The sequence below is a fragment of the Chiloscyllium punctatum genome, chromosome 15 (assembly GCF_047496795.1).
Source record: "Chiloscyllium punctatum isolate Juve2018m chromosome 15, sChiPun1.3, whole genome shotgun sequence".
Taxonomy (NCBI): domain Eukaryota; kingdom Metazoa; phylum Chordata; class Chondrichthyes; order Orectolobiformes; family Hemiscylliidae; genus Chiloscyllium; species Chiloscyllium punctatum.
The window spans coordinates 15242070-15254691 of NC_092753.1; the positions used below are offsets into that span (position 1 = coordinate 15242070).

Consider the following 12622-nt stretch of genomic DNA (forward strand, 5'->3'; position numbering starts at 1 on the left):
TACTAATTTATGACTGAAATAACAAGTGAAAGTGGTGATAGGACAAAGTTAATTTAATTATGTTTCATGATGCAATTCAGCCCCCTTAGTTCTGTGGAAAGATTCACAAACTGGTATTTTAATGGTAATTTTCCATTACTCTTCTTTTAGATCGTGCAAGGTCTGGCTTTACCTTTTTTCTTTTCTGTTTGCAGGTTGCTTGCTCAATTGAATGAAACTGAAATAGCCTTTGATGAATTTTGGAGTAAGCACCAGCTGAAGCTCAAACAATGTCTCCAACTTCGACACTTTGAGCAAGATTTCCGAGAGGTGAGTGCTGAGTAATCCCCACCTGGCCTTTTAAATTGTACTTGCGACAGAACGATAATTCCATGTGTTACGATGTGGAAGCTGAACCTCTGTTAATTAAAACCAAGCATCCAGAAAAGCTTGCCTCGCCTTGTAATCTGTTAGAACCTGTGTGTGGGAGTGAAACAGAACTTCCAATTTTCACTATTTCAAGAAAAATAACAATTCATTTTCCTAACAGAAAACTAAACACAAACTATGAACAAATCCAAGCCTACTTTTTCTTAACTAATTACTATCTGATCCCAACTCTATAAAATACTGCGCCAACCAATAATTATTAAATATTACATTAACTTAATCTCACGTCCACATAGTATTTGTCGTCTTCACTGTCTTCAATCTACCATGTGCTGATCTATCTGGATCGCTTTACATTTTACTGCTTTTGCAGGAAAAGGTACCCTTTGATAGAGAGTGCCTCCTTAGTTTTTTGAGAGCAAGATATTAGATTGGTTGCTCTGACCAACTTTAGAAAGCACCCTGGTTTTATAGCCCCAACTTTGTACCCTCTCATTGGTCCAATGTTGTCAATATAGCAAATTCAAACTCAATTGTGTTAGAATGTCCTGGGCATAGTTTAAATTGATTGGTTCAAATTGAATTATTGTCAAAACAGCAACCAAAACTCAGGTATCCATTTAACAGCCAATTGTTACATGTATCTACTTTGGAACAGCCCATCTCTTAGCTATTCTGTTAGGCAGCTATGGCTGTACTTTAAATTTACTTTTAAAGATTCAGAAAACACTTTCTATCTTAAAGTGAACATACTCTTTTAACTTCTTAACATATGTACCAGACAACATATTTTTAAACATGAAATCGCTCAATGAATAATGACTGTTCAGAGTGCCCAGGGAAAGTGCTTGCAGTTCTTCAGATCAGCCCTTAATGTTCCCTCTTTAACACAACCACAATTGCTGTTACAAGTATAATTGCAGTGAATTAAAAACTTATTCCCGCTACCATGTGTTCTCTCTGTAGCCCAATGTAATATTTGGTTTGACAAATGTATCTGTTGAGATTATTTTCCTTATGTGAGTCACTAAAGAAACTCTGACATGTCACTGCTGGACTAGAGCATCAAACCATCCTTACTACCATTTTGATAATAGAATTCAAGCACATGTTTGGGATCGTTATGGCCTTTTGACAATTTAAGTTGACTGCTAGCATTTATTAAGATGATATGTGCAAGAGTTTACAGTATGTTGACAGCAGTGCTTCATTTACCAACCTTGCTACCTGCAGCCAGCTGATCAGGAGTAAACAGATTGTTGCTGAGGGTTTCTGATACTATTTAAAGTTTTACTTAGCTGTTGCTTTTCATTTGCTGTGGTTTTCCAGGTCTTTGAGATCTTCCAGGTCATCTTGTCAAATTGTTAACATCTATCAACATTTGTACTAGAATTTTGCTGAGGACTTCGCTTGAAGAAAGCGAGTGGTGTGTAACTTCACTTTATTGGAGACATTAAAGTCTCTGGGAGAAAGTGAATCCCTTGGTCATTTGACATGTTTCTAGGGACTACCTTTGTCTGGTGGAGAACATGAGCTCAAACACTGCAACAGCAGCTGCTGAAGATGAGAAGAACAAAAGGGTGAAGTGGATACCTCTACAACACACACACACACACACACACACACACACACACACACTGCCGTGTCCCCCCACCTCCACCGCTACCCTCCTCACACTCAGTGGATAAAATACAACCCTGTTCCACTGGGACCTGCAGTGTCAAGGCCAATGACCCTTTCTCCTCAGTGCTTAAGCCATCCTGAAATGTAATGCTGTGTCAACCAATGCAATCCACACCTTCAACATAAGCCACGGCATAGAGGCTACATACACTGCTGCATGATAGTTACTTATAATCAGTGCTTGAATGGTCAAATTCCATATTGAACATTCAAATCTTGTCAATTTTAGTGTCTCTAGGCAAATTTATGTCATGATAATCATTTACTCCCAAATTGCAAACAAAGATCAGTATTTACAAATGGCCAGTATAATTAGTATTATGCATATTTAGTTCACCCTTTCACCAAAATAAGCCTCCAAGTATTTTAAATGTTCACTCACTTGTAAACATATCATCTGGATGTTGCTAAAGGATGAATCTTTCAGGCCTTTGCCATGCATTTAGTTTATTGAATCAGAATTTTCCTCATCAGATGAGCATTGACAATTGGAATAGGTCAAGCTGTGCTGTCAGAATGTTAGTATATTGAGAATCTAGAAACGTAAGCATACTTGTGACAATGCTCACATGAAGACCTCACAGCAACAACAACTATTTACATTTATGCAATGTCTTTATGTAATAAAGTATCCCAAGGTAGTTTTTTGGAGCAATATTAAACTGCATTTGAGTTCAAAATGTGTAAGGATATATTGGGACAGATGGCCAAAACATTGTTCAAGTATAATTTACAAAGTCTGATTAAAGGAGGAAGGAGTTGAAGCTCCAGTTAGTAGGGCAGATGAAGATATTGTTACCAATGGTAGTGAAAACCAGTATTTTTGAAGACTTAAAGACGATGAACAACGGCTTGGGGAAACTGTACGGTTGCAAGATGCTTCAAAGGTTGGAAGAGTTTGAAGTCAAGAATGAGAATTTTAAAATTGAGGTATTGCAAAGCTCTGAACTAGTGAAAGTCAGGGAGCACAAGATTGATGGATGAATGGGCATTGGTGTGTGCTGTGATATGGGCAGTAGCATTTTAGATACCTTCAGGTTTATGGAAGGTGCAATATGGGAGGCCTAATTGAAAAGATGAGTTGAGGGTGGAAAAACGGGGTGCTTGAATATTTCTGCAAGATATGAGCTGTGATGGAGCAGATTTTATTGCTGATCTGGAGTTCTTGGATGTGTTATGCAGGTGGTTTCAGTTATAGAGAAGATAACTTCGGCCCGAGCATACTCGTTGTCAAAAAAAGTGAAGTTTACAAATGACCTTATATAGCTACACACAGTAGTTAAAGGAAAATGTGGAGTTGATGACAAGGAGTAACATTAACGACATTAGGACACAGTACAGTACAGACTCTTTGGCCCTCTGTTGTGCCGACCTTTTATTCTACTCTAAGATCAAACTAAACTTCATACCCCTCATTTTACTATCATCCATGTGTCTATCTAAGAGTCGCTTAAATGTGCCGAATATATCTGACTCCACTGCTAGCAGTGCATTCCACGTATCCACTACTCTCAGTGTAAAGAACCTACTTCTGACATCTCCCCTAAACCTTCATCCAATCACCTTAAAATGATGCCCACATGTGATTGCAGTTTCCACCCTGGGAAAAAGTTTCTGGCTATCCACTCTTATCTATGCCTCCCATCATCTTGTATACTGCTACCAAGTGACCTCTCATCCTTCTTTGCTCCAATAAGAAAAGCCCTAGCTCCCTCAACCTTTTTTCATAAGACATGCCTCCAGTCCAGGCAGCAGCCTGGTAAATGTCCTCTGCATCCTATCTAAAGCTTCCTTATCCTTCCTATAATGAAGCGACCAGAACTGAACACAATATTTCCAAGTGTGGTCTAACCTTGCGGCTTTTAAACTCAATCCCCTTCCTAATGAAAGCCAACACATCATATGCCTTCTTAACAGCCCTAACAACTTGGGTGGCAATTTTGAGGGATCTACAGACAAAACCCCCAAGATTCCTCTGTTCCTCCACACTGCCTTTAACGCAGTATCTGCATTCAAATTCGACCTTCCAAAATGAATCCCTTCAGTTTTCTAGGTTGAACTCCATCTGACACTTCTTAGCCCAGCCCTGCATCCTGTCAATGTCCTATTGCAACCTATAACAGCCCTCTACACTATCCACAATTCTGCCAACCTTCATGTCATCGGCAAACTGACCAACTCACCCTTTCACTTCCTCCTCAGAGTCATTTATAAAAATCACAAAGAGCAGAGGTCCCAGAACAGATTCCTGTGGAACATCAATGGTCACCAAGCTGTAGGCTGAATACTTTCCATCTACCATCACCCTCTGTCTTCTATGGACCAGCCAATTCTGTATCCAGACAGCCAAATTTCCCTGTATCCCATGCCTCCTTACTTTCTGAATGAGCCTATCATTCAGAACCTTATCAAACACAGTACTAAAAGCCATGTACATCATGTCCACTGCTCTACCTTCATCAATATGTACATCCTCAAAGAATTCAAGAAGGCTTGTGAGGCATGGCCTGCTCCTCAGAAAGCCATGCTGACTATTCTAATCAAACTGTGCTTTTCCAAATAATCATAAATCCTGTCTCTCAGAATACTCTCCAATAATTTGCCACCACCGATGTGAGATTGATTTGGTCTGTAATTCTCAGGGTTATCTCTGTTTCTTTTCTTGAACAAGGGAATAACATTTGCCACCTTCCAATCATCTGGTACTACTCCAATGGACAGTGTGGATGCAAAGATCATCACCAAAGGTGCAACAATCTCTTCCCTCGCTTCCTATAGTAACCTTTGGTATATCCTTCCTGGCTCTGGGCACTTATCTGTCCTTATGTTTTTCAAAGTTTGCAGCAGATCCTCCCCCTTAACATCAATCTGTTCAAGCGTATCGGCCTGTTTCATGCTGTCCTCACAAATGACAAAGTCCCTCTCTAGTGAATACTGAAGCAAAGTATTCATTCAGGATCTCCCCTACCACCTCCAATTCCAGGTACATGTTCCCTCCACTGTCCATGATCAGCCCCATCCTCACTCTGGCCATTCTCTTGTTCCTCACATAAGTGTAGAATGCTTTGAGGTTTTCCTTAATCCTACCCGCCAAGGCTTTTTCATGCCCTCCTCTACTGGTCCTAGGTCCATTCTTCAGTTCCTTCCTCGCTACTTTGCAACCCTCTAGAGCCCTGTCTGATCTTTGCTTTCTTAACCTTCAGTAAGCTTCATTTTTCCTCTTGACTAGATTAGATTCCCTACAGTGTGGAAACAGGTCCTTAGGCCCAACAAGTCCACATCGACCCTCCAAAGAGTAACCCATCCAGACCCATTTCCCTCTGTCTAATACACCTAACACTATGCACAATTTAGCATGGCCAAATCACCTAACATGCACATCTTTGGACTGTGGGAGGAAACCGGAGCACCCGGAGGAAACTCACACAGACACTGGAAGAAAACTCCACACGGACAAGGCTGGAATTGAACCTAGGTTCCTGGCACTGTGAGGCAGCAGTCAGACTAGATGTTCCACATCCAAGGTTCCTTCACCCTACCATCCTTTCCTTGCCTCGCTGGGATAACCTATCCAGCACTCACAGCAAGTGCTCCCTAACAGCCTCCTCATTTCTGTTGTGCATTTCCCTGAGAATATCTGTTTCCAATTTATGCTCCACAGTTCCTACCTAATAGCATTGCAATTCCCTCACCTTCAATTAAATACTTTCCCATACCATCTGCTCCTATCCCTCTTCATGACTATAGGAAATTGTGATCACTATCACCAAAATGCTCTCCCACCGAGAGATCTGACACCTGACCTGGTTTGTTGCCAAACACCAAATCCAATATGGCCTCCCCTCTAGTCAGCCTATCTACATAATGAGTCAGGAATCCTTGTTGGACACACCTGACGACAAAATCTGCTCCATCCAAACTATTTGCACTGAGAAGGTTCCAGTCAATATTAGGGAAGTTGACCAAGCGCAATCCAATATTCAGTTGGGGGAAACCTCTGCTTACTCAATGTTAGATGAGCAGCATAACACTGTGGCGATTGAGAGGGGTTAAGGTAGTGGTGCAGATGTTGTCACTGTACATCTCGAGCCAACTGAATGATGTTCCTGAGGAATAGCATGTTCATGAGAAATAGTTTGGGGCCAACAGTGGGTTCTTTGGGGACTCCAGTAGAACTGTAGAGATGGGAAGTGAATCTATTTTGTGTGATTTTCTGACCATGATAGATAAGAATCAACATAGGCATGAGTGGGCTCACTTGTCTGGATGACTGAGGAGAGACATTGAAATAAACTCTTTTCAGTTCTATGAAAGGCTGCAGATAGCTTGAAAAGGATGAGGAGGGGTTGTTTATCATAGTTACAAATTAAATTTTACATGACTTAGACAAAGATTAAAGGTGATTTTGATGCTGTGATAAGGGAAGGATGCATTGGAGTTGCAAAAAAAAACACATTTATGAGGCAACAGCATAAGAGAGGATGAGAGACAAGTAGGAGGTTTAAGATATGGTGGAGGTTTGCCAGGGCAGAGGAGTCAGGGATAGATTATTTGGGGTGGGAAGATGATGGCAGATCTGAACGGGTGGAATGCCACTTCAGCACTTCACCTCTTTAAAAAAAATGAATACCAAGTGTAATTTTTGTCTTGTATTCTGGCTTATGTGTTCTTATCTGACCGATATTTACTGCTCTCAAATTATCCAATTCAGCTGGGTATCACCCAAGATTAAGCTCTCGTGGTGTGCAGTGATGAAAAGAAATCTGGGGCTGTTTCAAGAGTTGGATAAAAGGAAATGACTGGCCAAATTTGATGAATAAGTCATAGATTGGGCATGCCCCATTTGATGACTGAAAATACCATGAGAAAGCTTTCAGCTATTGTTAATATAACTTTAAAAGTTAGATATCAATTTTCAACATAATGTGAAATGGGTTTGAAGTATCTGTAATTGGTGATATCAAATATCAAGCTGCAATAATAATTCAAACCAATGCCAGTTTTTGAAAACTTGTAGCATTTAATGTTTTATTTTTAAGGTCAAGGCTGTTTTGGATATTGTAACTGAACGACACAGCACTTTCACTGAATTTGGAAACAGCTCCTGCCATGTCGGCCACATTGTTAAAGACCTTTGTAACTTTGAAGATAAGTCTCAGGTAATTGCTGATAATCATTTAAATGTTGTGAAAATATTTAGAAATTGCTGTGTTCTTGGATCTTTTAAACAATCTTCCACATGGAGAATTTGGAACCTCTAAGCCTGTTTAGCCATGCACTGCAATCACTGTCATTGTTTGATAAGTGAATTGAAAGACATTAAAGGTGCAAATGGAAGGGGTGGCTGTTAGGGAGAAGTCAATATCATTTCAAAATCAAGTAACAGGACAAGGAGTAAATAAGCAGTCAGAAATCCTACTTCAGGTACAAAACATAATGATAGAACTATAAGCAGGGTATTGATTAAATTAGAAGGAAATAATAAAGAGGTGATTAAAGCACAGCATTTGAGGAACAGGTGGATGTTGATGGCCTGAATAAGAGTTCTGCAGAATCCTAGAATTCCTACAGTGTGGAAACAAGCCGTTTAGCCCAACAAGTCCACACCAACTCTCTGAAGATCATTCCACCCAGACTCTCCCTGCTACCCTGTAAAGCTGCATTTCCCATGGCGAATCTGCCTAATTTGCACGTCCCAGGCAATTTAGTATGGCTAATCTACCTAATCTGCACATCTTCAGACTGTGGGAGGAATCTGGAGCACCCAAGGAAACCTGTGCAAACATGGGAGAATGTGCAAACTCTACACAGTCGCCCGAGGCTGGAATTGAACCCAGGTCCTTGACCCTGTGCGGCAGCAGTGCTAACCACTGAAACACTATGCTGCCAGACAAATGCAATAGTTAATAAATTAATAAATATATAAATGAAGTGAGCTGTATATGGGTGGAACTGAGTGATAGTAAAGGATCTAAACCTGCAATAGGTGTGGATACACCCCCCGGTAAGAATCTGATGTGCTAGATTGTGCAAATACAGAAAATAATAGGCGGATATGTAACAAGACCAGAGTAGTGTTAATGCGTGATTTTAACTTAAATTGGAAGAGGAAGACAAGCATCCGTCAGAATTTCTGGAGTGTGTCTGAGATTTCTTACAGCGATGTTTTCTGGATGCAACAAGGGGACAGCAATATGGGATTTAGTAATGAGTAATGACCTGGATTTAATTAGTTAAAAATCACACAACACCAGGTTATAGTCCAACAGGTTTAATTGGAAGCACACTAGCTTCCAATTACACCTGTTGGACTATAACCTGGTGTTGTGTGATTTTTAACTTTTGTAAACCCCAGTCCAACACCGGCATCTCCAAATCATGGATTTAATTAGTAACCTAATTGTGCTTGAACATTTAACAGAATAGTTAACAGAACGTGATCATGCTCAATATAACACTTGAATGAATGAATGAATCAGCAGCTAGAGTCTTAAATTCAGGTAAGGAAGACTTTAATGAGATGAGGCAGAGACTATCCACAGTAAACTGTGAAAACTTGCTAATGGGTAAAACAACTGAAGGATAGTGAAGAATGTTTAAAGAAACATTTAACATCATACAAAGCCAGTTAATACCCCTGAGAGGGAAAAATTCCACCTTACATGCAAAACAGCCATGGACAGGTTATAAACAGGATATACTGAGTGAATCCTAAGAAGAATATAAAGGCAGTAGGAGTATACTTAAGAGGGAAATCAGGAGGGCAAAAAGGGGACATAAGATAGCTTCAGCAAATAAGGTTAATCCAAAGGGTTTTTACAAATACATTGAGGACGAACGGATAACTGGGGAATGAATAGGGCCCCTCAAAGATCAGCAAGGCGGCCTTTGTGTGGAGCCACAGGAGATGGGGAAGATACTAAATGAGTATTTTGCATCAGTGTTTACTGTGGAGGAGAGTGTAGTGCTGGAAAAGCACAGCAGGTCAGGCAGCATCTGAGGAGCAGGAGAATCGACATTTTGGGCATAAGTCCTTCATCAGGAATGAGGCTTGTGGACCAGGGGAGGCTGAGAGATAAATGGGAGGGGGGTGGGGTTGGGGGGGTTGGGGTGTTGGGGGGAGGGAAGATAGCCTCATTCCCCACCCCACCATATTATCCCAGTCCCTAGCCTCCAACTAGGCACCACCCTCTGACCTGTCCATTTGCCTTTCCCATCTATCTGCTCCACCCTCCTCTCTGACCTCGCACCTTCTCCCTCACCTTCATCTACCTAGCGCAATCCACATCCGACAGAAATTTATCTGTACCTCCACCAATGTCATCTTGCGGATTGTTTTAAGAACATCTCTGGGACACCTGCACCAACCAACACCACCGTCCTGAGGCTGAACACTTTAACTCCCCCTCCCATATTGTCAAGGACATGCAGGTCCTGGGCCGTCTCCATCGCCAAACCCTTACCACCAGGCGCCTGGAGGAAGAACACCTCATATTCCGCCTTGGGACCCTGCAGGATCAATGTGGATTTCAACAGTTTCCTCATTTCCCTCCCCCCACATTATCCCAGTCCCAAGCCTCCAACTCGGCACCGCCCTCCTGACCTGTCCATCACTTTTCTCATCTACCCACTCCACCCTCCTCTCTGACCTATCACCTTCTCCCTCACCTTCATCTAACTATCAAATTCTCAGCTATCCCTCCCCCCGCCCCACCCCCTCCCATTTATCTCTCAGCCTCCCAGCTCACAAGCCTCATTCCTGATAAAGGGCTTATGCCTGAAAAGTTGGTTCTCCTGCTTCTCGGATGCTGCCTGAGCTGCTGTGCTTTTCCAGCACCACACTCTTGATCTCAAGCATCTGCAGCCCTAACTTTCTCTTACGTGGAGAAGGACATGGAATGCATAGAATGTAAGGAGATGGTGACAGTTTGAAAAATGGCCATATTACAGAGGTGGAAGTGCTGGAAGTCTTGAAATGCGTAAAGGTGCATACATCCCCAGGACCTGATCAGGTGTACCCCAGAACTCTGTGGGAAGCTAGAGAAGTGATTGCTGGGCCCCTTGCTGAGATATTTGTATTGTTGATAGTCACAGTTGAGGTGCCGAAAGACTGGAGGTTGGCTAACATGGTACCACTATTAAAGAAAGGTGGTCAGGACAGGACGGGTAACTATAGACCGGTGAGCCTGACGTTGGTGGTGGGCAAGTTGTTGGAGGGAATCCTGAGGGACAGGATTTATACAGGATTTACATAAATTACACGTGTTTGGAAAGGTAAGGACTGATTAGGGATAATCAACATGGCTTTGTGCATGGGCAATCATGTCTCATGAACTTGATTTGAGTTTTTTGAAGAAGTAACAAACAGAATTGATGAGGGCAGAGCAGTGGACATGATCTATATGGACTTCAGTAAGGCCTTCAACAAGATTCCTGATGGGAGACTAGCGAGGTGAGACCTCATGAAATATAGGGAGAACTAGCCATTTGGATACAGAACTGGCTCAAAGGTAGAAGTCAGAGGGTGGTGGTGGAGGGTTGTTTTTCAGACTGGAGGCCTGTGACCAGTGGAGTGCCACAAGGATTGGTGCTGGTCCACTACTTTTTGTCATTTACATAAATTGTTTGGATGTGAGCATAAAAGGTCTAGTTAGTAAGTTTGCAGATGACACCAAAATTGGAAGTGTAATGGACAGTGAAGAAGGTTGCCTCAGAGTACAATGGGATCTTGATCAGATGGGCCAATGGGTTGAGGAGTGGCAGATGGAGCGTAACTTAGATAAATGCAAGGTGCTGCATTTTGGGAAAGCAAATCTTGGCAGGACCTTATCATTAAGGGTATAAGTCCTAGGGAGTGTTGCTGAACAAAGAGACCTTGGAGTTCTGGTTCATAGCTCCTTGAAAGTGGAGTTGCAGATAGATAGGATGGCGAAGAAGGTATGCTTTCCTTTATTGGTCAGAGTATTGAGTGTAGATTTGGGAGGTCATGTTGTCGCTATACAGAATGTTGATTAGGCCACTTTTGGAATATTGCCTGTAGTTCTGGTCTCCTTCCTATCAGAAGGATTATGTGAAACTTCAAAGGGTTCTGAAAAGATACAAGGATATTGCTGGTTGGGGAGGATTTGAGCTCTAGGGAGAGGTTGAATAGGCTGGGGTTCTTTTCCTAGAGTGTCAGAGGCTTATGGAGATTTATAAAATCATATGAAGGGAAGGATAGGATAAATAGACAAGGTCTTTTCCCTGGGTTGGGAGAGTCCAGAACTAGAGGGCATAGGTTTAGGGTGAGAGGGGAAAAATATAAAAGAGCCCTAAAGGGCAACATTTTGACGCAGAGAATGGTGAGTGTATGGAATGAGCTGCTGGAGGAAGTGGTGGAGGCTAGTATAATTACAATATTTAAAAGGTATCTGAAAGGATAAATAAATAGGAAGGGTTTGGAGGGATATGGGCCGGGTGCTGGCAAGATTGGGATATCTGGTCGGCATGGACAGGTGGACTGAAGGGTCTGTTTCTGTGCTGTACATCTCTGTGACTCTATGACAGTTAAGGAGTCAAGGGATAGCATAAAACTAAACAAAAGGGCTTACAAAAATGCAAAAAACAGCACAGATCTTGTTGAATGGAAAAGATACAAAGATTAGCCAAAGGTTAGAAAGCAGCTTGTAAGCATGACTAAAAGGGACTATGAAAGGAATCTTGACAAAATCATTAAGAGGAAATTTTAGAGTTACCTAAAGGGAAAGCAGTAGTCTGGAGCAATGTTGGCCCACTGAAGACTGAAGGTAGGGATACTGCCAATAACTATTGGGGGAAATGGCAGAAGTGCTGACTGATTACTTTGCCTCAGTATTTACATTAGGAAAAGGAGGATATCACCAGAAGTTGCAAGGAAATTAATAGTGGGCTGCAGGCAGGGACTGAATAAATTTAAGGTCTATAAAACATTGGGAAAGAGGAAATTAATGGAATTAAAGAGTGACCAATTCCCAGGACCTGATGATTTCCATGTAATGGTGTTAAAGGATGTCAGGGAGCAGTTTGTAGACATCCTATCTATAATCTTTTAGAGTACCCTAGATATGGGTTTGGAAAATGCCACATAATACTCCATCTTTAAGAAGGATGGAAGAGGAAAACCAAAGAATTACAGACCATTGAGGCTAATATCTGTGGTAGGGACTTTATTGGAGTCTAGGATCAAGGATGGGATAACTGTACTTCTCAAAATCTTTAGTTAATCATGGACAACCATATGGATTCATGACAGGTAGGTTATACCTGATAAAACTCATTGACTTTTTCTTTGAAGAGGTGACTGAGATAGTGGATAGGGAATGGTCTAAGGGTGTTTATATGGATTTCCAGAACACGTTTAATGACGTACCACTTAAGAGATTGTTAACTAATGTAGAAGCCTTAGTTGGGGATTGAAGGTAAACTACTGACATGGCTGGGAAATTGGTTGAGTGGCAGGTGACAAAGTAGGGATAATGTGTCAATTCTTGAATGGCAGGATGTGATCAGTGATGTCCCTGAAGGATTTGTGTTAGTGCCTCAATTAATCACA

The 12622-nt window shown here is 41.7% G+C and overlaps 1 protein-coding gene across 6 annotated transcripts in view; it reads left to right on the forward strand.

Annotated features, from left to right (window-relative positions):
- mcf2la (mcf.2 cell line derived transforming sequence-like a) overlaps nt 1-12622 on the forward strand; it is a 221492-nt gene that overhangs the window by 119362 nt on the left and 89508 nt on the right. For all 6 annotated transcript variants that reach the window (XR_011962520.1, XR_011962521.1, XM_072584719.1 and 3 more), the window contains exons 9-10: nt 195-309; nt 7092-7211. Coding sequence is in view for 4 of the 6 variants with exons in the window: in XM_072584719.1 (XP_072440820.1) it covers nt 195-309; nt 7092-7211 (235 nt within the window). In the remaining 2 variants the exon portion in view is untranslated. The remainder of the gene's footprint in view (nt 1-194; nt 310-7091; nt 7212-12622) is intronic.